The 24,215-nt window shown below is 42.5% G+C and overlaps 1 protein-coding gene and 1 long non-coding RNA gene across 4 annotated transcripts in view; one reads left to right on the top strand and one right to left on the bottom strand.

Annotated features, from left to right (window-relative positions):
* Nucleotides 1-22,768, bottom strand: part of ZCCHC24 (zinc finger CCHC-type containing 24) — a 114,015-nt gene extending 91,247 nt beyond the window's left edge. Inside the window, exon 1 of one of the 2 annotated variants that reach the window (XR_014548321.1) lies at nt 21,992-22,715. Coding sequence is in view for 1 of the 2 variants with exons in the window: in XM_083614865.1 (XP_083470991.1) it covers nt 21,992-22,234 (243 nt within the window). In the remaining variant the exon portion in view is untranslated. Of the gene's footprint in view, nt 1-21,991 lie in introns of both variants that reach the window. The other variant, XM_083614865.1, reaches the window with a different exon arrangement.
* Nucleotides 7,385-8,432, top strand: LOC310763009. 2 transcript variants are annotated; one of them, XR_014548358.1, is made up of 2 exons: nt 7,385-7,829; nt 8,006-8,432. It is a non-coding gene; the product is annotated as an uncharacterized lncRNA (long non-coding RNA). The 2 variants fall into 2 exon arrangements; XR_014548359.1 differs by having other exon boundaries at nt 8,003-8,432.
* Nucleotides 22,769-24,215: the final 1,447 nt, after the last annotated feature.

Here is a 24,215-nt window from a genome sequence, read left to right as displayed (position 1 = left end):
GACCACAGCTGTCCCTGGGTGGTCTTGAACCACCAACCTTCTGGTTAATAGCAAGATGCACTGACCCACTGCACCACTGGCAGATGGTCTCACTTGAACCTGCTGACTGTAAAGGAGGACCAAGCTACTCACGGCACACCTTTGCATCTAATGTGTGAGCATTAAAGAAAGAAATGCAAATAGCACCAACTATTTCTCTGTGTGTGGTGATGATGATCTAGATCACAGCAGACAGGAAGGGAAAATTGAGCCCTTTTCTCCTCACACTTTCTCAGAAGCTTGTATTTGCATTGGGAGGAAGCTCCCCAGTTGCTGTGGAGACATCTGAAGCAAGCTTGCCTGCTCTTCTGTTACTGTTCCTCTTCAGTCCTACTCTCTCCCTATCACAGTCTGCATCCTTGGCAATTTCCCCATCGCCCTCCAGATGAACCTAACTCCTAGCCCTTCCTGCTGCTCGCCTGGCTTCGCCTACTTCCTTCCCCCTTCCCGACAAACCGCTCTCCTGGATTTTGGATTCTGACCTGTGCGCTGGAAAATATAACCATGGACTTAGCTTCTTCCTCTGGCCCAGGTTAGGCCTTCCTGATCAAAAGATAAAATAAACAAAACATATATATGTATTTTTAAAAAAACAAACCCTAACCAGTCTGACTACACTTTCGACCAGCCTATAAGCAGATCTGGATTCAGATTCTTTTTTATTTATAAGTTCTAGTGGAACTGAAGGGACGCACTCCCAAGGATAGAACATCAGGATTGCACCCTTGCTGACTGAAGTAGCCTGAGTCATCCGGTTGTTTCATATGATTCATGAGGATTCCATTGGGATGAACATTCCTGAAGGCCCATTACCGAAGGGAAATAATCCTGGCAACAAGTTGCTAAGAGGAAGTGCTACGAATGTCAAACTAATGTTGCAGCCTTCCAAAAAACCTTTCCCCACATCTGGAAACTGCTTTCATTAACACACTCTTAGTCTTGCATGTTCCTGTATGCACACACACGCAAAACAGAAACCTTTGCATTACAGTGCTATATTTCAACAGAAGAAGCTCAGCTTCAAACAGCACATGACTGGAAGTAGCACATTTTTTTATTCATGTGTGTGACGTGAGTTGCCACGTCTCTTTGTTTACCAAAAAGAAAGCTGGGGTGGGGGTGGGGGGTTGATTCAGATCTGGATTCAGATCTGGATTGTGGCCATGGCATGCAGAGGCTGTTAACCCTTTCCCCACCAACATTTCCCCACTGTTTTCTCATTCAAAGGTAAATCTATCAAATTTGCACTTTTCAGAACGATAGGAGAACTGAAACACAGCCATCTTTTGAAAATTCAACACTTAGTTGAATTTTGCAGTGGAGTTCTCCAAGCAAATGATGGTTACAAAATCATCTATTTTAGGGGGAAGTGTACTTTGATATTAATATAACAGCGAAAATAGCATACAAAATGCATTGTGTTGGGGAAAAGTGCTTGCAAAAATGAGAACACTCATCAAAACTGCACACAAAAATTGGGAGAAATTTGCACTAAAATGCTGGTGAATTTTCATGAGAATTTTTTATTTAATGAAATTGCTGCAGAAATGTGGAGAAATGGATTTAAAACTGGAAGAATGAGAAACTGAGAGAACCAAAATTGGCAGATCCTTCCACCCCTATCTGAGAGCAAGCTCCATTGGACTCAATGGGGCTTACTTTTGAGTAGAGCAGCATAGGCTTGAGTTGTAGATGCCCATAGCCATTCTAAGACATAAGAGTAGAACCCACATATAGAAGGACCCTATAACTGGCTGGGTACATTGCGGCATACCTGGAACACAGCAGCACAAACAGACAGAGCTGAACTAGCAGGAGAGTTCTAATGGTTTGGGATGTCTCCATGTTCTTTGTCCCCCCCCCCCCCCCACTACAAAATAAGAACCATTCCTTAAGATCCCTTGTTTACTGTTGCCATGTTTGTTTGTTTCTTTATATATATATATTTAAGGAACACAGTAAACATGTTCTTGCTGATGTGACGAATTGCCTCAAAGTACTTTATCTTGGCACACAAAAGCATGTACGTGTATTACTTTTATTCCAAAGACACATCCAGTGGGACCTGTTTGTGAGCCAGAAAAATGGCATTTATTTTTGGGAGGGGGCAGTTCTAAAGGTTGGAGGGGTAGGGATAAATAGAACTTGATACACTGCATCTACATGTTTATAAAAATGGTCAGATAGCTTCATCTGTCAGTGCCAATTTTCAGCACAGTGAACATTTTTTATGGCCAAAGTTATAAGCCTCTCTGAAACCAAGGGGTTTCGGTGGAAATTATGACATCACCTGGACTACAAACCAGAATAATGAAAATAGGGCATGTTAACTTCTGCGGCCAAAAAAATGCTCCTTTGGGAAGGGAGGAGGTGAGGATTCCAGTTTCAACCAGCGCTGCAAATATAGTAGTATAAAATCTACAAGGAATTGGGTAAGAGGTCATCTAATTGCCCAGAGCTGTATCAGCACATTAGCGTTTAAGGCAGGATGAAGCAACTGCTGCACTGGGGTTATAGCCCCATCCGCTATAGGGTAGCAAGCTGATGTGGAAAAGTATCGTGGTAGGTTGTGGCAACTGTCGCAAAAAATGGCAGAGGCATCATTACACAGAATCATAGAATCACAGAGTTAAAAGGGACCTCAAGGGTCATCTAGTCCAACCCTCTACAATGCAGGAATCTCAACTAAAGTATCCATGACAGATGGCCATCCAACTTCTGCTTTAAAACCCCCAAGGAAGGAATTTGTTGAGCTAGGGTGACAGTGTGCTTTATTCCACTTCAATTGTGCAAACCTAAAGTTCTGGCATGAGACCGAATCCCTTGTGCAAAATACTGAGACTGGAACACTCAGAATCTGGGCTTTTAGGCGGCTTGAATTGAATTTTAGGCTGTCAAAGGTGACACAGTGACAAACCTTGAGAGTCCCTTATACGAGGTGCATATAGCTTAAAATAAAATAAAAATCCCAGGGAAGTTGAGAGTTCAGTTAATGAGACGCAGTCTTAGAGGAACTTTCTAATTCTTGTCCAAAGCTCTGCAGGGAGCCTTTTCATCCGCTGAATGCTAAACAACCGGCTACTTATACTAAAGAGAAGCCCTACACACATGAGCACTATATTAGGGACAACGGTGGCCATTCACTCTGCAAATAACATTTCACGCATGCGCACACACCGCCTTCCCATTTCTTGTCAGTGAATAGCCTCCAGCTGAAATGTCCCTGCAGTTTCAGTCTACTAACCTCCCTGACCTTTCTCCCCCCACAAAAGGGAGGTGCACAAGTTAAAATTTGGTTGGCCGACCAACCAAACCCAACACTTGCTTTTGTTTTTGAGTTTAAAAATAGGCACATAATTTTATGGGTGTTAGCCGGGATCGCCAATGAGGGAAGGGTGGAGGAAAGGTATACAGTATAGGGAAGTGGGAAATGAGCAAGGACTTTGTAACTCCAGCCCATCAATAGTTGTTGTCGGATTTTGCTTCAAGCCTCTGCTTCCTGCAGGAAACGTCATGTCAATCTGACCTATGGCTTGAAGCAGCAGCAGCAGGGAGGGGGAAGCAGGGGCCAGCTTTCGTTCTGCTGGGCCTTTAAATGGAAGGGAAATAGCAATGGGGAGAAATACTTCTTTTTAAAGAGCGGCACACTTAAGAATTAGGTTTTGCCTCCTGCAGAGCTCCTTGGGGATTAAATGTTTGGCTAAGAAACTTTTATTGCAATTCCATTTTAAGCTGCAGATCTGAAACCATTTTGTTTGTGTGTGTGTGTATACATATATTGTTCCAATGGAGTCCAGCGCACTTGGCAGAGCAACGGACATAACTGCCAGAATTTAAAAGAGATCAATCTTGAGGTCACTGTCGGAAGTAGAAGGAATGCTGAATCTACCAAGCATATGGTATAGTCGCCCTGATAGAGTATCTCTGAAGTAAATATATCCATATGCAGGAAAACAGAAAAGGGCCAAAAAAAGTTCAGTTTTCTTTTCAAGATTGTGATCCAGAATGTTAATTTTTCAAATGATGCTTTCCCAGATGAATTGGTTGTAACTGTGGTAAACAGCAGCGGTATCATCTGAATGACGCTGATTGCTTGAACCGTCACTGCAACTTATTTTAAAATGAACAGAACAAATAAATAAATGAGGTTTAGTTTTCAAGTGAGGCTTACAAATTCTTGGAAGCCGGGTTTATTTTCCACCATAATATATGTCAAGAGGAACAAGCTTATTGCTCAATAAAATGGAAATTAATTGGCCTTTAGAAAGAAACATGTCCTCATACTTCATAACTTCTAGACTGGGGATTAATGGAACAAACAAAATAGGCTTCTGCGAAGCCATAGCTCCATGTAAGAGATGTAAATCTGCCCCACATGTGGATAGGCCCTTTCATTTGGAACACCATGAAAGCAGAATTGCCAAGCAACTAGCTCTCTTTTCTGCTTCAGACCGTCAAACCAAGAGACGAACATTTTTCAAATAAAAAGTTGGGAATAATAAGTGACAGTTGCTGTCAATAAAATACAAGACTGGAGTCAGGCTTCTTCATGTGTTGCTGCAATTCCTACACTAACAGTGCAATCCAAACCCAAGATCCACCGGGATGAGAGAGTTTGGGTATGGTAGGCCCTGGGCTTTCCCAGCTGAGTCAGAAATACATTGGAGTAAGTCCCTCATGCCAGCTCAGCGGACAGAACTTAAGCCAGTGGAATTTACAGTGGCGTATTTCTTTAAAAGGGGGGGGGTGCATGTGTCAGAGCAGGACAAGACAACTCAGGGTACTCTTGGGCAGGAATTTACTGCGGAATTTGTGCTGCTCATGGGTAAAAGTTTGTTTGCTTGTTTGCGGCATCCTTTATTTATTTATTTGTTTGTTTCCCGCCCATCCGGCTGGGTTTCCCCAGCCACTCTGGGTGGCTCCCAGCAGATTAAAAACAGAATAAAACATCAAATATTTAAAACGTCCCTAAACAGGGCTGCCTTCAGATGTCTTCTAAGTTAGATAGTTGTTTATTACCTTGACACCTGATGGAAGGGCGTTCTACAGGGCGGACGCCACCACCAAGAAGGCCCTCTGCCTGGTTCCATATAACCTCACATCTTGCAGTGAGGGAACCGCCAGAAGGCCCTCAGAGCTGGACCAGGCAGAACAATGGGGGTGCCAGCCCTAAATTTTTTTGTTCTACCTTTAATCGCACACATTATGTCATACCACACACAAATCCTATGAAGCAGGAAGAGGGGAAACTTATAAAATCAGACCACAGGTGTGGAAGCTCAGAGTCAGTCTGCCTTACCCACTGTTGTCTGCTCTGGCTGGCTGTTGCTCTCCCAACTTTCGGGTCAAGGTCTTACCTAGCTCTGTTAACTAACTAGGTGGTGTTCATAGTTCATTCCCTCTCCACTGGACCCTCACAACAACCCTGTGAGGTAGGTTAGGCTGAGAGATCGTAACTGGCCCAAGATCACCCACTGAACTTCATGGCTGAGCAAGGATTGGAACTGTGGTCTCCAACTCTTTAACCACTATGCCACACTGGCTCTAACTTACCTAGATATTCCTGCCCCACATATTCTATTTTCTTTCTAATCCTTGGTTTATAATTTTACTCACCAGGAGCATGCATACCAAAGGTGGAAGAATCCCTTCAAGATGCGGTTTCATTATCAGTTTGTTTAAAACGTTTCACAGTGCAAAGTAATACAGAAAGAAAATGTAGCCACAGGTAGCCAGGATTTTCTCTTAGGCCACATTAAATTCAAGGACTGGTTGTGCATCTCCTTAAACCAAGTACATTGTGAAAGGGTTTTTATTTTATTTTATTTTTAGAAAAGGGGTGACTTTTCTTTCATTTTGAGTCAGAGGTGACTTTAATTTGGTATTTAACTGAGAGATAGTATTGAAAAGACTTAGCAGGAAATCCCTGCTTCAGACTTTACTTCTGCTTTGAATTCAATCTGTGGCTTTAGACCAGCCACAATTCTGCAGCTTCATCCTCCATTTACAATATGACAAAATGTTGGGAACTAAGACAGACAGAATCTAGGATGTTAGCATAGTGGGGTTCTTGAATTAAAATGAATAAATAAATCCATTTTATATAGCAGACAAATAGTCTGACTAATCAGAAGGAAAATATGCATAGCTGGCCAAGTGGGAATGATTATATTACTGCAATAGTAAACACCATGTAACTGCAAATTATTTCTTACATTTTATTCCTTTGGGATTTTAATTAGTCGTCGCAATTAGCTTTGTTCTAATTCCTGCATGTTTTCGAAATGTGAATTATTTGCTTTTGATGTCATTTTAAGAGGCCATGAAATACTATAACTCTCTGCTGAAATTATAAAAATGCCTGGGCATAAATAAACTTACTTAAATTGGACAGAGTGTGTTTCTTGTCTAAGCACAGCAGCATGTATTTCATGAGTGGGGATGATAAAAGTGTCAGAGGAAAGAGACTGAAATTACTGATAATTCATTTACCATTAAGTGAGCCAATTCTAGTATTGATTCTGGTAGTAAGCACTTAATCTGGATTGGCAGTGGAAATTACCAATCAGGCTGATTGTAAAGCTGCTGCAGTGCTAGACCACCCAACCAGAACTGTCACATACATTCAAAATGGTACCCCTGCCATCAGCAACCAATATTGCAGGAATTCACATTCTGTGTCCTCAACAAACCCCGTAAGAAGAGCTTCGTAAAGGATGGCATTTGTTTTTTAAATATTATTAAATGCACTGGGTTTGTTTAAATTGAGGAAGCTCAAAATTTGATGGCTGTGTCGTTTTGACTATTATGTTTCTGGTTTTTCTTTAATTTTATATATATATGCATGCTTCTTTGTATATTGTAAGATACTTTGAAACCCAGTTCAGTCCCCAAAAGTGGAAATCAGTTAAGTAATACCTGTGCTAATAAGTAATGAAAAGGGCAACCTGCAACAAAATGTTACAGTGTATTTTCACTTGGTTAGAAGAATATTTCTCTTAGCTGGTTGACTGGAACTCTTATGTCCTCTTCCATTCCATTCTATTCTACCTCCCTGTTTTCAAATTTTCTTTTCCAGCTGAAAATCAATGTCTAGTGAGCTTGCTCCATCTTTTGGGTTTTCCCAGAGTTTTCTTTTTCTTTTTAAACTGCGAATCTCAGGGTTTTCCCCAATTTTAGGGGTGCAAGGGGCACACCAGGGGAGGAGAGGGAGGAAAGCCCTGCTGTGCTAGTGGAAGTCCTTGTGTGGGCTTCCATTAGTGGGACTCATTAGGTGGAACCAGCCCCAAGTTTTCTTATTTTCAAAAACCAGTGAATTTTAGGTCACATCCAATCCATTTGAAGTACAAAGAATCTGCGGGACTGTATAGTTTGTTAAGAGTGCTTGGAAGTGCAGTTCTGTGAAGGATAAACTACAGTTCGCAGGATTCTTGGGGGGGGGGGTGCCATGATTGCTAAAGCAGTATTAATGTGCTTTAAATGCATTATGTATGTGATCTGAGTTTGATCTGCAGACCAGCCTTCTCCACTCAGATACTCTCCAGGTATCATTTGACTACAGCTCCCATAATCCCTCACTGCTGTTAGTGTAGTCTAAAAATAGACTATACAAGTTGTCTTTGTATAGTTTTGCCCCTAGCAAGAAATTTTCTCCTAGCAACAGGTCTCCCCAGCAACAGGGTTTCCTTAGCAACAGACTTCTTTATTAGACGTGCTCCGAAGGGGAGAAAGAAATAGTCTGTTGCTCTGTCCAGATGACTGAAGACAGCAGGGAGGAGACATGATTCTCTGTATATACTTTATTTTCCTTAGACCAGTAATTGTATAATAATAATAATAATAAATAATTTTTTATTTATACCCCGCCCTTCCCAGTTCAGAAAACCGGGCTCAGGGTGGCTAACAACAAATTTAAAACACTTAATTGATGTTGCAATGTTAATTGTTCAATTAATACTTTAAGCAGAACTGGAATTGGTGAGGAAATCACCAATAGATGAACTGAACTGAGAAAGAAGATTCTGGAAGGTTTTCTGGGTGAGTCTGCTCACTGAAAAAGGATTCCCAAATGATTGGCATAGTGCACTGACAGTCTATGGTTCCTGGGACTGATGGCAATTGGTGTCCAACTGCATCTAGAGGAGACCAAGTTGGGAAATGCTGCTCCTGTCCATGAGATGCCACCAGTGTGACGAAGAAATGGAAATGAAGGTGTTGGATAATTGGATGTATCCTGGATTTCAAATATGTGCCATAGACAGTCTTTGGGGCAAAATAAATGAGGTGTCACTTGGGGCATAGCTGATGGAGGAGTAAAAACCTGCCCCCTCCCCAGATACTAGGGGTGAATTTAGCCTAGTCTCCAGTCTGTCCCTTGGTGAACCTTATTTCTATCTCTTGTTTTAGTGAAAGGTTGCCATTCACCTACATGCCATTCATTCCTATGGAATATACTTGGGGACAGACGTTGGGTGGTCCACCAACAGAAATCCCATGGGAGAAGGCAATGCACATTTTGCTACTGTTCTAGAACATCCCTCAGTGTTAAAGTAGGCAAAACGCTGTGCTAGAATTCCACTTCCCACCTTAGCATTCTACCACTTCATTCCCACCTCATGCTGCTGCATATGTAGACCCAGCCTGAATCTCCCACCTATTTTGATTTTTTCAGTCTTCCTTTAGGCTTATTTAGGAAGGTATTATTTATCTCTGTGTGCTATCAGAATTTTCTTGGATATTGCACTGCAATGGAAAAGCTTTTCTGCTGTTCTCTTTGGGAGTAGGAGTTGATTTATGCCACAGAAGTTCTAAAGACTTTGGTTTCGCTGTAATATAATGGTGCAGCGTATTTTTCTAAATTATCATCATTGTACCACGGGCCTACATAACTCAACACAGTCGATGCAAATTAAGTGCCTTTATTGTACCGTGCAAGGAGGAATGAATCGCTTGACTTTGGATACGCAACCTAACGTTTATTTTTCATCGCTGAAAAGACCTCTTAAAAACCAACTGCTCAGTCTTGCCACTATGGTAAGGCCAAATACTATGTGTACAGAACGGAGACGTTTGGCTTTTCTGCATTGGCACACAACCCAACTCTTTAAATCTAAAGCATGTGAATAATTTAAAATTCCTTCCTTGCACAGTAAGGCAAAAAATTGCTGCAGCCTGACAGACAAGGCTAAAAATTTACAAAGGATGTGATGAAGAACAGACGAGGGGGCTTATGCCAGAACTAGTCACACATGGCTTGATAACGCCAAACTTAGTTTTATGGCTTACCTTTACTCTGAAGCAGGGGCATTAATGTCTCATTGCTGCTGAAGCCTTTGCTTCTTTTCTTAAGGGCGAGTAAAATTCCTGTCACATTGGGAGAGGAAGGTCCAGATATTGTGCACACAAACACACACCTGAGAGACCCAATGGTTGTGGTGGACAACAATGGCAGCATACTGGCGACATTTATTCTAGAATCAAGGGAAGCAGAGTACTTGTTTTTTCACTGTAGCCTACACAGCCTAGATCTGATGCTCTCCCCCCCCCCCCCATTTTTTGAAAAGCACTTCTTGAGAAACAGGATTCATTTGCAAATAAAAGCAACTGTGTCATAAGCTGCTCTTACTCAGCTGTGATATCTAAAGTTTATTTTTTTAAAGAGAAAGAGATCAGACAAAATAATCCCTCAGTTAGAAAGAACATGAATCTGTATTTACTGCAACCTTTTGTGCATGTGTGATGGGGCACAGACATTCATCCAAAGGCTCTAAACACAGATACACACAAAAAAAAATCCTGACTTTCTCCATTATTTTCAATGGGTAGCTCTCACTTCTGCTGAGGGGTTGGGGGTGGGGAATAACTTCAGAAAGAACCAGGAAGTTACATTCCCAGACAATTAATCTGTGACTCTAATTTTCCTATCTCTACTCATATCACTTTCCTTACATGCCAGTCACAGCCATGCAAGAGGTCCCAGATTCAATCCCTGACTTCTCCAAATACGGGTGGGAAGGACTCCTGCCTGGAACCTGTAGAGCCACTATCAGTTTACTTCAATGAAAGCTGAGCTAGATGGGCCAATGAATAAGGCAACGGCTTATGTTCCAGTGTGACGTCACTTGTCCGCTACAATAATACGGGTGGGGGTCCCACACAAAATGATTCTGCAGATTGCTGCCTGCATAGTTCAACTTGCACCTCTGCTTCTGTAAGAGCTAGAGACTTGCCTTTTCTTCCTTTTCTTTCAATGAAAGCTGGGGATCTGAAAAAAAGCTCCTGAGCCAAAGGGGCACCAGGGACACGGCCAGAATCCCGGCAAAACCTGGCCAACTGGGACATATGTCAACCCTAATAAGAGTCTAATAATCCGTAAGCCCTTTCAGTCACTGGCTTCAGTGATCACTAACCCAAAGCACTAGTTAATTGGCTTGATTCAAGAACATTAAATCCCTTCTAAAACGTCAAGCTCTAAAAGCAGTGGCTTAATAAGAGTTGGGGATATTAATGAATTTCAAGCACCAGTTTAATACATCTTGATGTCCTAGAATCCATTCTATATTCTAGGTATTAAGCATTGCCATGTTAACAATAAACCCACTGCTGCTAATATTGCTTATTAGTAGTAGTAGCAGTATTCTGAAAAGGGCACTTTAAAAATAAAGTAGAACAAAATATGAACTCATTTTATGTTTGCTATCATTCTACCTCTTTGATGGCACAATTGGCTTTTATGCACCAAGCCACTATAGCCATCAGGGTTTTATTCAGAAGGCAGCTACTGTGATGAGAAAAGCTAGAGGGACAAAAATATTGGTTAAACACAAAAGCATTTTGTGGGTAGTGGTGCTTTTTATTTTTTCCTGTCCAGTTTCTTTGGTCAGCATGCCGGTCACATCCACAGGCACCACCATGCAGCCTTGCAAGCCCTCTCTAATAACAACTCTTCAGAGGCTGTCTGTTTCCCCCTCCCGCAGACAGATCCCTCCTTTGCCGTTTCTTTTCAGCCACACAGCAACACATTTCCAGCTTGCTTATTTTGCTCCCTTAACCTGTTGCTATTTTTGCTCCTTGTTCAGTCACTTTCCAAATATTATACCTAGCTATGTGTCAGTCGTTGTCACTGCTTGGACTTGGGCAATGCCAAGATAGGACAAAACTGGAAGGCGAAAAGAATCCGCAAGCAAAGCAAGCAACCCTCCTCCTTTTTTTTCCAAGTCCACAGATGAACGGGGAGAAGCTCTCTGAATTGCAAAGGCATGCAGTCCTGGAGGGGGGAAGGGGGAATTGTATCCACGTCCACATATACACACACCATCCCTTGTTTCAGACTAGGGGAGGGGGGTGTCACAGCTCAGTGGAAGAGTGAATGCTTTGCATACAGGAGTTCTAGGTTCCATCCAGTTAAAAAGGATCTCCACCTGAAAAGGGATGCCCACCTGGAAAGAAGTATGATGGAAGCCCACCCCACAAGCATGCAAAAGGCACAAATCATACTGCAGAAGTTAGGATGTCAAGAAATAGGAATATACAACATCACAAGCCACTTTCCTTGGGTGGGGTAAGGCGATTGGGCATCCCTGATGGCTGAACCAAGGGTACTTTTTATATATATTAAAAAGTGTATTTATAATATGAATACAATGAGAGCAGTCCAAAATCAAGCGTTTTAAAACTTGTTCCCTGGGAGTGTTAAGCATGGGAGTGTTAAGCATGCACTTATATTATACCCACTGAAATCAATGGGATGTAATAGTGTGTAAACTTGGATGGATCATGCCCTATATAGTTACTTTGTTTTCCAACTTTATTCTATTCCCCCATCCTGAACGCTTACACTCAATTCAACAGAACATTATTATTATTATTATTATCATTATTATTATTATTATTATTATTAGAGGCTGCAATGCTGGTGGTCAAACCTTCTGTGCTTTAAAGAACCCCTTCTGTGTTGATTTGTCTGCTGAGCAATGTTTGCATGTCTGCCACAAACCTCCTGCATGTTACGGAGAGTTCAGGAATGTATAGTTAGATGTGCACAATCAGTTCAAATAGGAACCTGACCAGACCTGAGGGGGTCTCACCATTGCTAAAGGCAATCAATCCCAGAACATATTCAACATCAAACCTCTGATAAGCTTCTAAGGAGCCACAGGGAACCTGGGAACAAGAGTTAGGCTGGATCTACACTGACCTATTTAACATTATTTCCCCCTATTAGGACGATATTAGATATTCCGTTCTAAAACATCACAGGGCATACTTGTTAATTAAAACATTTTTTACCTTGGTATTTTTCATCAAATGTAGGTAATACTCAGCCACACCATTTTTCAAAACCCTGTTTCTTTCTGTGGGTTGCTGGTTGCTCTGCTCCATCCTCTGGTGTCATTTTTTAATTCTTCCTCCCTCCCTGTATGTCCTTTATTATTTGCACATGTCAGTATTTCAAAATTATTTCTTTATGTATTTATTTGGAGAAGCAAAGTTAGGATTTTAATCAAGGCATCCAAGAGTGTGTGACAGCTAATTAGGAAAAAGGAAAACAACTAAGATTTAGTCCTTGTGGCCTGACCTTCTTCGTAGGCAAGTAGGCTTTACATTAAAATAAAGTGATAAAAACAACAAGGTAATAATGCATTATAAATACAAAAAGTAGGACGTCATGTGTCCATCTATGTTATCAAAACCCTTCCCTAACCCTTACTTAACATTAAGAACCATGAGTGTAGATCTGCCCTTGAAAATAACTCCATGACTTCAAAGCCTTTTGAAGCCATGAATGAAAGCATACCATAGAAATACTCCAGAGTATTCATGCCATCTTTGGCAAGGGAAAGCCCAGCTGACCACCCTTCCTTAGTCCAAATATGGCGTCCTGGCCCAAGGAGTTCCTTAGCTGCTAACTCGGCCTGCTTTGGGAACCAGGATGCACCCAACTAATCAGCAAAGTGACATCACCACGCAGCATGGGTAAGATGTTTCCCCAACAAGCGTTCCTTATTCCATCTGGTGTCATCATCACATTCCACATGTGGGCAGGCAGTGTGCTAAAAATGGATGGGGTCAATTGCTAAAGAACACCTTGGGCCAGAACAGACACCTGTTTTGCGGGTGGGGGGAAGGGATGCCTCCTGTGAGGCAGCTCTGGACAAGGCTTCACTTCCTTGCTTGTTTTCAAGGTTTCCTGGGGCAGGTAATGAAATCCATGGTCAAGTTCAGTCAGCAGATTTGCAGAATTCTTCATGGGCCAATGTTATTCCCACAGAGTCAAAGAACTGCCCTGCTCCAACCTTCGCATTTGCTATAAGATCTGACCCAACCAACTGATGTCATTTTAAATGCATTGTGAAGAGGTAATGGGAATAAAGCAATTTTAGATCCACATACCCCACGCCAAGGAAATGTGCTTTATTTCCTCTTCCACTGCACAAGGACATTATTCATGTTTTCAACTTCCAGCTAAAAGCAGAGATTATGATTATTCCTAGTATTTATATGGCACTTTCTAAGTACAGTAGTACCTCGGTTTAAGAACAGCCCTGTTTATGAACTATTCGGTTTACAAACTCCGCAAAACTGGAAGTAGTGTCTTGGTTTGAGAACTTTACCTCGGTCTATGAATGGAATCTGAATGGTGGAGGGGCACCTCATTAGGGAAAGCATGCCTCAGTTTAAGAACGGTTTTGGTTTAAGAACGGACTTCCAGAATGGATTAAGTTCGTAAACCGAGGTACCACGGTATTCGTAGCATGTCATATACGTGATCGCCATTATAGCCCCCATATTGCAGCTGGGGGTGGAGGCATCTGAGGGTGGCAGAATAGAGGTTTGCTTAGTTTCCCACTGAGTGGCAAATATTGAACCAGAGATCCCCTATTTCATGTTTTTATACTCCAATCTCATGCATTAAATCCTGCAGTGTCGATGGGGCATTCTTCAGAGACTGCTGGCACACGTTTGCAGCCTTTACCACTCAACCACACCAGCATTTAAAATGATTTTACCTCACTTGAGGATGGGCAGACCAGTCCATTTCCAAGCTATGTCAAGTGCGCATGTATTCATAAGTCTGTTCCACCGTTTCCACATGAATCTGCAATTCTTTTCAGCCACATGAAAATTCATATTTAAATTTGTGTTTCAATACATCACAAGCTATGTAAATATGTGTTTTATGTACACGTTTCTAAATAATACATTTATCTTAAAATATTCATTTGAATAACTTTTGGGTCATTTTGAGCTGAGCACTATATCACAAAACTCTGGAGGGTATTTATGTCCCCATCCACACTTCAATCAATCAATCAATCAATCAATCAATCAATCACATTAGTCCAGAAGGCTCAGACTGGGTCAGTTCACGTTGGAATTCGCAGAGATCTAATGCCTCAAGAATCTCTAGACTCATTACTCAGATAGACACACACACACACACACACACACACACACAAATGCAGCAGCAGTTATATGGCCTTCAAACACCTACAATCTAAGGGCTAAACATAATTACAAATGAGACTTGTTTTACATATATCTGTATACTGACAAATTGAGACTGGTTTTGTACATGGACGCAAAGAAGGGGGGGAGTACAGCTGACAATTACAAATGTGACAGTAATGTGATTTTTGATTTATTTATTTTTTTGTTCATGGAAACTTGCCTGAAGAGCCCAAAAACATAACCTTGTCAAAAAATGTGAGTTGGGAGGTCCCCCAATTCTCAATTTTGTCCCGTTAATATTTATCAGTTTAAGAGGTTAAGAGGTTCGAATGCCTAAGTTTTCCAACAGAAGAGGGTTGGGTTAAAAGTGTTCAAGGAAAGAACACACAATACAGTGGTACCTAGGGTTAAGAACTTAATTCGTTCTGAAGTTCCGTTCTTAACCTGAAACTGTTCTTAACCTGAAGCACCACTTTAGCTAATGGGGTCTCCCACTCCGCCCTGGCGCCGCCGTGCGATTTCTGTTTTCATCCTGAAGCAAAGTTCTTAACCCAAGGTATTATTTCTGGGTTAGCGGAGTCTGTAACCTGAAGCGTCTGTAACCCAAGGTACCATTGTATTGCAACTAACGGTGTGAATACAGGAAGGACAGTGAAAGCAAAATATCCCACACAAACAATGGTTGAATTAGAACGTCCTGCCTTAGTTTAATATGACAAGAATAAGTCTCAGTGAGTTTCACCTTCTCCCCCAGTGTGGCTATAAGGAAGAGTTTGGAGCCTTTTACTTGTAATTAACTAAAGCTTAACATTACAGCAGAACATTAAACTTTGCTTAATCTTAACTCTGGTTTGTTTAAACAAGGCTGCTTCTTAAACCATGGTGTGAAGTTGACTTAATTTAAACAAACCATTGCTAAAATTTACCACAGTGTATCAGGTCTGGACGACACAGATTGCTGCAATTACCAAAAATAAAAAAATAAAAAATCGACTGGCCGATGAACATAAGGGACAAGCTTATTGCTATTATTTCCCCAATAATAAATGAAATAGGTTATAATTCCAATTAGACTGAGATGGTTTCCCAATGAAGTCAATGTTCAGTTTAGAGGTCCTACCAATGGAGGCATAGGGTCAACAAGGGTCAAGATGGGCATCAACAGAATGAATTCTACATATTGACTGGAACTATTCACTGCAGATTTCTAATAGATATTATTGTACTGACCATTTATTATATATTCCCTATCACTATGCATGGCTACATATTGGATGAAGAACATGGCTGCTGATCTCTCAGTTATCTCTCTCCATGATGTCACTGTTTGTCCCACTTATAGACTTTCAGCCAGATTTGTGATCTTGTAGAAGGGCTAAATTGCTACTAGTTAATCCATCGCATTTCCATCTCTCCCAGTCTCCCATTTTGGTCTTCTCATATTGGCCCTTGTCAGCTCCTGAAATGTGCCCTACTGTATAAAGCCCTGGTGTACAGATACACCAAAACTGAGGATCAGTGCTGCTGGAAGCAGAAAAAGAACTCTGAGTGGTCAGGTTGATAATGATTGATGTGTATGAGAAAGTATTTGTCACAAACTAGCAAAAAAAAAAAAATCATTCTGAAAGCAAGTGAGCTGAATGTAGCCAGAACAACCAAGTCCTTTCGGAACTGTGTTGCAATTAGCTGTTCGTAGAGCGAGTCCCTGTGGTATCAAGAGAGCTGATATACCATAGTGTCTAAGAGACAGGTCTGGGAATCAGGCAGTTTCTGGTTAATATATCATCTCTGTCATGAACCTGTTCACAATAGTGGCTGGGGCAGAGGCACTTACCTGTCCTCCCAGTACATGAGTTGCTACTGCTTACCAGGAGGGGTGAGATGGTGGGGAGGTCAGCCTGGTACAAATGCACTAGCAGGAAAGTCAGATTGGCTCTGCTGGTGCATTGCATTCACACCACACTGACTCAACTGCTGCCTCACTCTTCCCACCCCAGATAAGCAGCAGTGACTTGCCTGCCAGATGGTCAGGTAAGTGCCTCTGTTCCATCATGCTGTCTGCCACTGCCTATATTCATCACAGCCCTGTGAGGCCGGTTATGCTAAGAGAGAACCATTGACCCAAGGTCACTCAAAAAGTTTCGTGACTTGACAATTACTACCCTGGCAGCTGTTGTTGCATATAAAAAGATTGTTTTTTTCATATGTTTTTTTTTCATATGCCACTAAATGGAAATCTCAGGGCACACCAACAAAGGAAGAGTGGATTTGTAAATTAAGTGAGTATATAGAATTGGAAAAATTAACTTCAATTATAAGATATCAATCAAATCAAAAGTTAAGAATGGAGTGGAAGTATTTCAAAGATTATACTGTATGTCAAAATATTGTTCTAAAAATGACATGCTAATAGGCTTAGAATAAAAAAATGTAAGCAATAACAAAACCAATAAACAAAGAAGAAAAAATCAGAATGTATCAAAAATAATTTATTGTAGAATGCAAGGAAAAAAGGTAGAAAGAAATATAAAGAAGTCGAATTGCTGTGGAGGGAAGTAGGGGGTGGGTGGTGAGTTTTATAATTAAGTGTATAATCAAGTAGCTGTTGTAATTTACCGTATTTTTTGCACCATAACACTCACTTTTTTCCTCCTAGAAAGTAAGGGGAAATGTCTGTGCGTGTCATGGAGGAAATGCCTACAGGTCGCATGCCTACGGATTTTCCTCCTCTAAAAACTACGTGCATGTTATGGTCGGGTGCGTGTTATAGAGCGAAAAATACGGTAGATATGATATTTTATGTGAGGGAATCATTGGGAATTTTGGTTATTATGTATATATGTTAAGTTTCAATAAAGATCTTTGGGGTTGGGGAAGTTTCTTGACTTGAGTGGAGATCTCAACCACGGTCTCCCTTGCATACAACACTCTAACCACTAAACCACAATGGCTCACCAACTAGCCTTAGTCCACTAGTGATGGTATCTTTCAGCCTCAGTTTGCCATCTGCAACAAGGGATAGTAAAATTGATGGACCTTACGAGATTGTGAGGATTACAAGAAAATAATGCATCATAATGGCTTGGAACACTTGAAAGCTAAGTAGCATCGTGAAGACCTGTCCTATCACTTAAGCATGGTGTTCAGGGGAGCAGAGCATAATGGCATCCAAGCAGGGAGGGGCAAATATTCAAATTATTTCTAGTATACCTTTCCATGCATGTGTTGAAGGCAATTCAGATAAAAGGAAATATCAGTAACAATAATTAAAATTAGTAAAGCAAACCAAAGTATAAATAAAGCCGCATCAGAAAACAGCAGCAGAAATTTCAAAGACATCAGTTTCATAAAACGTCTTCAATGGAATATCCAAGCAAAGAAAAGCTTTCCTCCGACACCTAAAAGAAAGCACCAAGCAGACTTCTCTGGGGAAAGTTCCATAATCATTGTGCCAAAACAGAAAAGGCCTTGTCTCCAGTAGTCACCCACCAAACTCAGGCTGAAAACATCTAGGCCTGGGTTGCTGATGATCTAATGGGCAGATTCATAAGCAAAGAGGGTGGTCCTTCAGACTGCCAGATCCCTTGGCACACTTACAGTTCCACGTAGATCAACAGGATTCACTTCCAAATAAACATGTTCAGACTGAGTTGTTAAAGACAGCAAGGAATCAACAGAAACACAAACTCATCAGAAATCTTTCCTGGGATGAAGTAAAAAAAAAAATGGGAAAGGAAAGGAAACAGGAAGAAAGCCCCTAAAAGACTGCAAAGTGCTAATGCTTCAGTTTAGGGAAGGTACTGTAGAAGACAACTTTCACAGATTACATGCAAGGATTGGATTAGCTTTTTATTCACAACGCAGAGGAAAAAGTAATGTCAGTATACTTTGCACTGGGTTTGTTTTAAAATAACAGTTTGCCTTCATAGTAACTTGATCACAGGGGGGTGGATAGGAAGAACCTCAAACTTAATAAGCAGTTGAAGGATGCATGACTTAAAAGAGGAAAACAACGAAAGAGCCTAGCAGGGATCAACAGACATACAGTTCTGTGCTCTTTGGAAAGTAGCAGGCCCTTAAACTTGTGAGCTGGCATTCTTCAAAGAAATTGCAGAATTATGAAAAAGAAAATTTCTGTCACATTCCTGCATTGATAAGACTAACAAACTAAGCAATTCCCAAATAAGTAGTCTGCTGAAGCCCACAAAGAATCCTGTAGTACTTTAAATAATAACCTATTTATTGTGGCATAAGCTTTCAGACTAATCAAAAGCTTTTGATCTGGCAAATAGCTCTTGAAGATGGGTGGTATAGGAGGATAACACATAGCTCTGTTCCACTGAACTGGCATTGCAACCTGGACCAAAACTTCATTTCTCTTTCAAAGCAGCTCCCAGGAATGCTTTGATAAGTTCACAAAAGTTGCTAGACTACACAAAAAGATTTACTAGTCTGCCTGCTCACACATGTCTGCACTGGGGGCCTAAAATTTAAAAAGAACCAACTTTCGTAAAGTTCCTTACCTGCTTAGCTGAGGACCATTCTTACTCTAGACAAGCAGCTACTTACAAACCACACCACTAATTGGCACTGGTATGCCAGTGAAAGCTACTATAAGATGATGTCAAATAGTAATATCAAGTACCCAAGTCCAAGACATGTCCATATTTAACAGATGGAATGGCATGGCAGGGGTATCACAGGGTGATGTCATTGCAGCATCACTAAGGGTTACATTGGGAAAGGTACCATTAGGGGGTGGGGTAGGGAGAGCGATCTAACTGTGGCAGGGTGCAGATTCACAGCAAAGGTTGGCCCAAGATTCAACAATATTTTTTTCAAAAGCTGTGTAACTTGAGAGCATGTTCTGGGTATTTACATATCTCATAACCACAGAAATATTATTTATTTGTGTGTATCCCATCTTATTTCCTCAAGTTCAGAAAGTGTATCATGCACCATCACAGTTCCACATATACAGAGGACAACAGATATCCAGCTACTTTGTTGTAACCAATTTGCAATACAAGAATATTTACAAATGGCTCTGAAGTCACTTCTTTTTGAAAGCAATCAATATGATTGCCTGGTGTTCACAATAGACTCTCCCAGGTTCAAATCCCTTCTTCCTTTGATTATTCTGCAAACTGCATCACAAATAAAATGACCTGACACAGAATGATACTGGGATAAGTAATGGCAGATTTATTAACAAGAGGCTCCCTAAACTTGTTTTCTAAATAAGACCCATTATACACATTCCACTTAAAGATCCTTGGGACCTCTCTTCTGCTATTAGCATGCATGTTTGAAATGTGGAGATGAAGTTCTAAATACAAATGTATCGGGTGGTTTAATAACTGCTGTCCTGGTAGGAACTTAGATGCACAATTTAATTTCAACCCTTCGGCAGATGCTGGTGTCACCTATGTGAACTGAAGTAAAGTACCTGAAGCACATTTTAAACCCTCCATCTGACACTTTCTCCCATAGCTATATACATTTGGTGGGAAGTGTAGCAGTTTATTTCCAAGTTCTGCAGCAGGAAAAGAGGTCACAGTACCTGTGGCAGAAGTCACCATGCCTCTGGAACTGGTTTTGCCTTCTTGACAAAAATCCCCGCCCCCTACACACACCCTACATGCAGATAAACATCCTAACTGAAACACACATACAACAAAGCCAAATGAGCGCCCCATTTTCTGCAGTGCCCATGATGGCATCTATTAACTCTCCTTTCCCTTCAAATCCCTCAATCCATTTTTTTTAAAAAGGTGAAAAGACCACATGTTTTTAAAAGAAAAGGCACTGCATAAAGGTGAAACTGCCAACCTTGCCTTGCTGGGGCAGATAATTTAGGCAGGTAAAGTTACACACCATACAGTGAGATTGCATCCAAGTTTGGTCCCAGGCCCAACCCACTATAGACCAGCATCCTGGCTAGCTAAGTAGGGGAGTGTCTTCCTCTTGCAGTAGATGAAGGGGGATACAGTGACATTTGAAGAAAGTATAACCACACACAGTGACAATGCCCGCTAATTGAAACAGAGGAAGATGGAAGATCCCCCACCTGATGAAGTATTTTAAGATGCATATGTGACTTTGCTCCAAGTCTGAAAAACCAGTCTGGGGCTTTTCTGTTGGTTAATAACATAATACTGTATGTGGTGATTCACAGAGGTACTTAAGAAGATACAGTCCCTTTCTCCTCAGGAAACTTACCGTGTAAATGTAGGAGACACCAGAGAGAATGAAAATGCAAGAACACTACTTAGAAACTTTCCCGGGCTAGAAAAGCCCAGTTGTCTTTTGAAGTTAATAATAGCATAATACTGGTCAGCTTAACTCTCTCGCTTTTTAAAGCGATGGTGCTAAAAGTGATTGCTGACTTGTTGAAGATCATAGAATCTGTAGAGTTGGAAGGGATCCCAAGGGTCATTGACTGTAGTTCAATGCCCTGAAATGCAGGAATCTTTTACCCAACCAACGTGGGGCTCAAACCTACGACCCTGAGACTGACCCAGATATCTCCGTCTTCCTTCCCCACCTCCAGGCCCAGCGACCCTATCAGTATTTATATCACCGAAGTTTAGGATATAGGTAGGCAATTCAATCAGCCTTACTCTGATCAGCCCATGTAATCATTGACCACAATGTCAACAGGAACCAAACCCACGAGCGCGAGCGCACCTTCCCGCACAGTCTCAAACGCGTGGGCAAGGGAGGGAAGGTAGTTTCCAACTGCAGAATTTTCACTGGACTGCAAATCCAAAGTAAACCCCCACATACACACCAGAGAGAGAGAGAGAGAGAGAGAAATCTAGATGGGAAACTGAAATCAACTTTGTTCCAACTCGAAGCGCATTCCAATATGAACACCCTGTTCGGAATGCTTCGTTTGTAACAGCCTAAGAACCACCAAGCAAGCAGTAAGCAACGCGTAAAAACCAGTTGTTTTCCCAACGTTTCTGTAGGACAAAATTCTGAACCGTTGCAACGAAGAGTGCGCCTGGGTTCTTTAGATCTCCTGCATCTCTGACGCGGAAGAGAAACGTCTCTCCAGAAGCCGCCTACCTACCCCCTTCTGCATAAATCTGCTAACTCGATTACCAAGCGCTCCACGTTTCAAAGGAGAAAGCGGTTAAAAAAAGAGAAGGAATAAAAAAAAAGAAAAGCGCATTGGAGAGTCAAAGGGCGCCGAGGACGGGGGAGAAAATACTTGCAAAGCATCATGGCGGTGCAAAAGTTTTCAGAGGGAGCAACTTTCCGCAAACTTTTCCCAGTTGTTCCCTCCGCCGCCCCCCGTCCAAGCAATGGTCGCTCGGCTCTTTCTTCCCCCAGCCGAGCAAAGTCCAGCCCTTTCCAGCTCCATTTCAGAGGCCAAAACCACAACCAACCAGCTTATTTCCAAGTGGGGGTCAAAAATCGGTATTCATCATCATCATTTTTTTAAGCGCTCATTTCAGCTGAGGCTGAGTTGCGGAGGAAGGGATCGCGTTACCTCGTTCCTTTGGAGCTGGAAGAAGCTGTTAAGATAGCTGGAGCTGAGGGAGGAGCCCAGCTCGGCGCTGCTCTTGCTGGGGTAGCTCAGCTCCGGGTGCTGAGACGACGAAGGCTCCGGTCGGAAGGCATCGAAGGCGCTGGCCTGGTGCGTGTCTTGCAGGGACAGATAGACCCAGTTGAGCAGCTGCGCGGGCTGGTAGACGGAGGCAGCGCTGGTGTCGATGGCTGACAACAGGCTCATCCTTGCCCACCCGAAGCTGCCCCACTCGGAGATGGTCTTTTCCCCTCCCCTCCCTCGCTGGATCAACTTTCCTCCTCCTCCCCGCGGGGGACTTTTGCTACCCTGGACGGCTTCCTCGTGGGCCCCTACCAGAGGGGGTGGGGGAGAAGGGAGGGAGGGGGGCTCCTCTCCGTTTTCCTTGCGCCCTGAATGTTTCCAGCTCCCTTTCCCCCCCTTCCTGTCTTTCCTAAGGCGATCTGAGCCCTCCAAGCTCCAGCACGCCGTCCACCCCCAGCATAGCTGCTGATCTACGGTGGCAGCAGCAATAGCAAAGTTAGGCAGAAACTTTCTTTGGCTTTCCGCCCCCCCTCCCACCTTCCTCTCCTTCCCGCGGCTCGATCCGCTATCTGTCTTTATTCTCACTCCCTTAGTCTCCCTGCTGGAGGGGAAGGGCGCCTTGAGTTATTCAGCAAACTCGTCGGGGCTGCCTGTAGGAACGCGACCATTGGGGAGCGGGGATTGGGGGGGACGGGCGGGGAGCGAAAAGGGCATTGGCTCGCGAAAGTTCCGTGCAGCGACCAAATTTAAATACGGGGGTTGCTGCGGGCCAATCAAAAGAGGGACCGCGCCTCCTTCCCTCTGTTTCACCCCGCCCCCCTCGCTCCCGCCCCCGTAAGAACACAGTGGAATCCACTCTGGAAGGCCGGCTTCGTACATGACTGGAACTATAGCATCATAGTGTCGCAGAGCGGGAAGGGACCCCAGCGGTCATCTAGCTGTTTGCAAGAGCTTTGCTGGATCAAACTGAAGAATCCACCTCGTCCAGTGTCCTGACTCCAGCAGAGCCAGCTCAGGAAATCTCCAACGGCATGCAAAATATCCCTGCATGGCAAGGAGTTGGACTAGATGACCCTCATTGTCCCTTCCAACTCTGCCATTCTGTGCCTGCTTGCCATCATGTTTTGTGCCTGCTTTGGAAGCCAGGAGCTGCCATTGGCCTCCCTTTTGCTTACCGACCTTCCAGTAACGGGCTCCCTTTGTGGTCTCCTTCAAACACTAGCGCTGTCAAAGGTTTATTCCTTATCTTCTAAGTTTGCCGCCAGTGTGAGGAAGTCCATCCATTGGCACAGTTGTGGTACAATGGGTGCAAGCCGTGGCACAGAATCAGGCCTATTACACCAGGACCACAGCCTTAACTCATACCAAACTTGCCAAAAAGGCTGGCCAACAATGCTGTTTTTTCATTCACTATTAATAAAAAGCAAGAGAATGTTTTGTCTAAAGCCTCTCTCAAACCTGGGCTCCTTGAGGGGAACTTGGCTCATCTGCAAATTAACCGTGTGAACTTTACAAAAGTTCAGATGCAAGAATTGCAACAAAAAACAGGAATACACACACATGCACACACATGGCAAAATAAAGAGTTGCCCTCTTTAGTCTTAAACTGACACCATGCCCCTCCCCAGATTTGCTTTCATATTGCTGTATGGTACATCAGCTGGAGCTCTTGAGCTGAAAGGTTCACTATACGTGAAGTTAATCAATAGACTAAATAAATAAATTGTGTCACAAGGCCAGTGGGCATGCAAAGCCATGCAGCTTTCTCCTGCCTTGCCTCTGAAGTTTTAATCACAACACACACATTTATCTGCAGTTGTTAGCTAACTTAAAATGGTTTCAATCTTGCAATGCAGCCAAAGCTCCATCTCATTTCTGCTCCATACCCTAAGACCAAAGTGGGCAGCAAGATGTAGTTGGATTCTAATGCCCATCAGCTTCATCCATTTGGAGAGCAACCATGAATTGTGGGAGCTGTAGTCTAGCAAGATCTGGAGGGCTGCAGGTTCCCCATCCTTACCCTAATGAGTAAGACTGTGGTTCTCAAACTTTTTTTGCTGGGCCAAACTTCCAGAAGAAACATTTTCTTGCACCACACCATATATTTTTATTGGTAAGAAATACATTGGGAATAAAAAAGAAACAACTCCTAGCAGTACTTTAT

This window comes from Podarcis filfolensis (genome assembly GCF_964270895.1).
Source record: "Podarcis filfolensis genome assembly, chromosome: 5".
NCBI classification, from domain to species: Eukaryota; Metazoa; Chordata; class Lepidosauria; order Squamata; family Lacertidae; genus Podarcis; species Podarcis filfolensis.
The sequence above is the reverse complement of the archived record's forward strand: the minus strand, read 5'-3'. Positions and strand labels throughout refer to the sequence as shown.